The 1,549-nt window shown below is 48.5% G+C and overlaps 1 protein-coding gene across 1 annotated transcript in view; it reads right to left on the bottom strand.

Moving 5' to 3' along the window:
* ANKRD27 (ankyrin repeat domain 27 (VPS9 domain)) overlaps positions 1-1,549 on the bottom strand; it is a 132,931-nt gene that overhangs the window by 91,925 nt on the left and 39,457 nt on the right. Inside the window, exon 4 of the mRNA XM_011995283.1 lies at positions 1,149-1,305. Coding sequence (XP_011850673.1) covers positions 1,149-1,305 — 157 coding nt within the window. The remainder of the gene's footprint in view (positions 1-1,148; positions 1,306-1,549) is intronic.

Raw genomic sequence — 1,549 nt, 5'->3', positions numbered from 1 at the left:
GTGGTGGTGGACGCCTGTAATCCCAGCTACTCAGGAGGCTGAGGCAGGAGAACCGCTTGAACCCAGGAGCTGGAGGTTGCAGTGAGCCGAGATTATGCCACTGCACTCCAGCCTGGCAACAGAGCAAGACTCCGTCTCAAAAATAATTAAATAATAATAATAATTTTATTGTTTTTGGAGATAGGGTCCTGCTCTGTAGCCCACACTAGAGTGCAGTGGTGTGATCATGGCTCAGTGCAGCCTTCAATTCCTAGGCTCGAGTGACCCTCCCACCTCAGCCTTTTGAATAACTGGGACTACAGGCATGCACCACCATGCTCAGCTAATTTTTATCTGTTTTTTTTTTTTGAGGCGAATTCTCACTCTGTAGCCCAGGCTGGAGTGCAGTGGTGCGATCTCGGCTCACAGCAACCTCCCTATCCCGGGTTCAAGTGATTATCCTGCCTCAGCCTTCCGAGTAGCTGGGATTACAGGAGTGCACCACTGCACCTAATTGTTTTGTATTTTAGTAGAGATGAGGTTTCACCATGTTGGCCAGGCTGGTCTTGAACTCTTGACCTCAGGTAATCTGCCCACCTCAGCCTCCCAAAGTGCTAGGATTACAGGCGTGAGCCACCGCGCCCGGCCTATTTTTTGTTTTTGAGACAGTCTCACTCTGTCACCCAGGATAGAGTGCAGCAGCGTGATCTCAGCTCACTGCAACCTCCGCCTTCTGGGTTCAAGCAATTCTCCTGCCTCAGCCTCCCGAGTAGCTGGGATTACAGGGGCACGCCACCAGACCTAGCTAATTTTTGTATTTTTAGTAGAGATGGGGTTTCGCCCTGTTGACCAGGCTGATCTTGAACTCCTGGTCTCAAGTAATCTGCCGGCCTCAGCCTCCCAAAGTGCTGGGATTACAGGCATGAGCCACCGTGGCTGGCTTGGTTTTTTAAATTTTTTATAGAGACGGGGTCTCGCCATGTTGTCGAGGCTAGTTTTGAACTCCTGGCCTCAAGTGATCCTCGCACCTTGGCCTCCCAAAGTGCAGGGATTACAGGCGCGAGCCACCATACCCGGCCTTGTTTAACCTTTCGACAGTGAAGTCAGGAACAAGTTCAACAAACACATTTCTCTAAAACAGGAGAAAAGGGTTTTTTCTCCCAGAATACCTGAACTCTCTCTCTTTTCCAAAGGATGGGCTATACACAGGATGCTGAAACTCTCTTCTTTTTCATTGTAGAAAGTTTCTTCAAAGAGAACGGGCACTGAGAGAAGACAGGCAAAACCAGCTCCTAATTTAATCCTGTTCCCTTGTATAAAGACATCCTGCAAACAAGAAAGCCATCACTGAACCAGCAGCCGGGGCAATCATGTCCCACTCTCAGCCTGGCCCCCAACGCAGCACGTAACCAGACCCTATGGCCTTCACCCCAGTGTGGGTTTGCTGCGGCACAAATGCTCCCGTTTTGTTCGTTTTGATACTAAAATGTTTCCTCTTTGTTGGCCTAGTAACTGTGGCTGCAAGATACCCGAATTATTTTTATTTTTATTTTTATTTATTTATTTATTT

This window comes from Mandrillus leucophaeus, unplaced genomic scaffold (genome assembly GCF_000951045.1).
Source record: "Mandrillus leucophaeus isolate KB7577 unplaced genomic scaffold, Mleu.le_1.0 Scaffold48, whole genome shotgun sequence".
Classification (NCBI taxonomy): Eukaryota; Metazoa; Chordata; class Mammalia; order Primates; family Cercopithecidae; genus Mandrillus; species Mandrillus leucophaeus.
The sequence above is the reverse complement of the archived record's forward strand: the minus strand, read 5'-3'. Positions and strand labels throughout refer to the sequence as shown.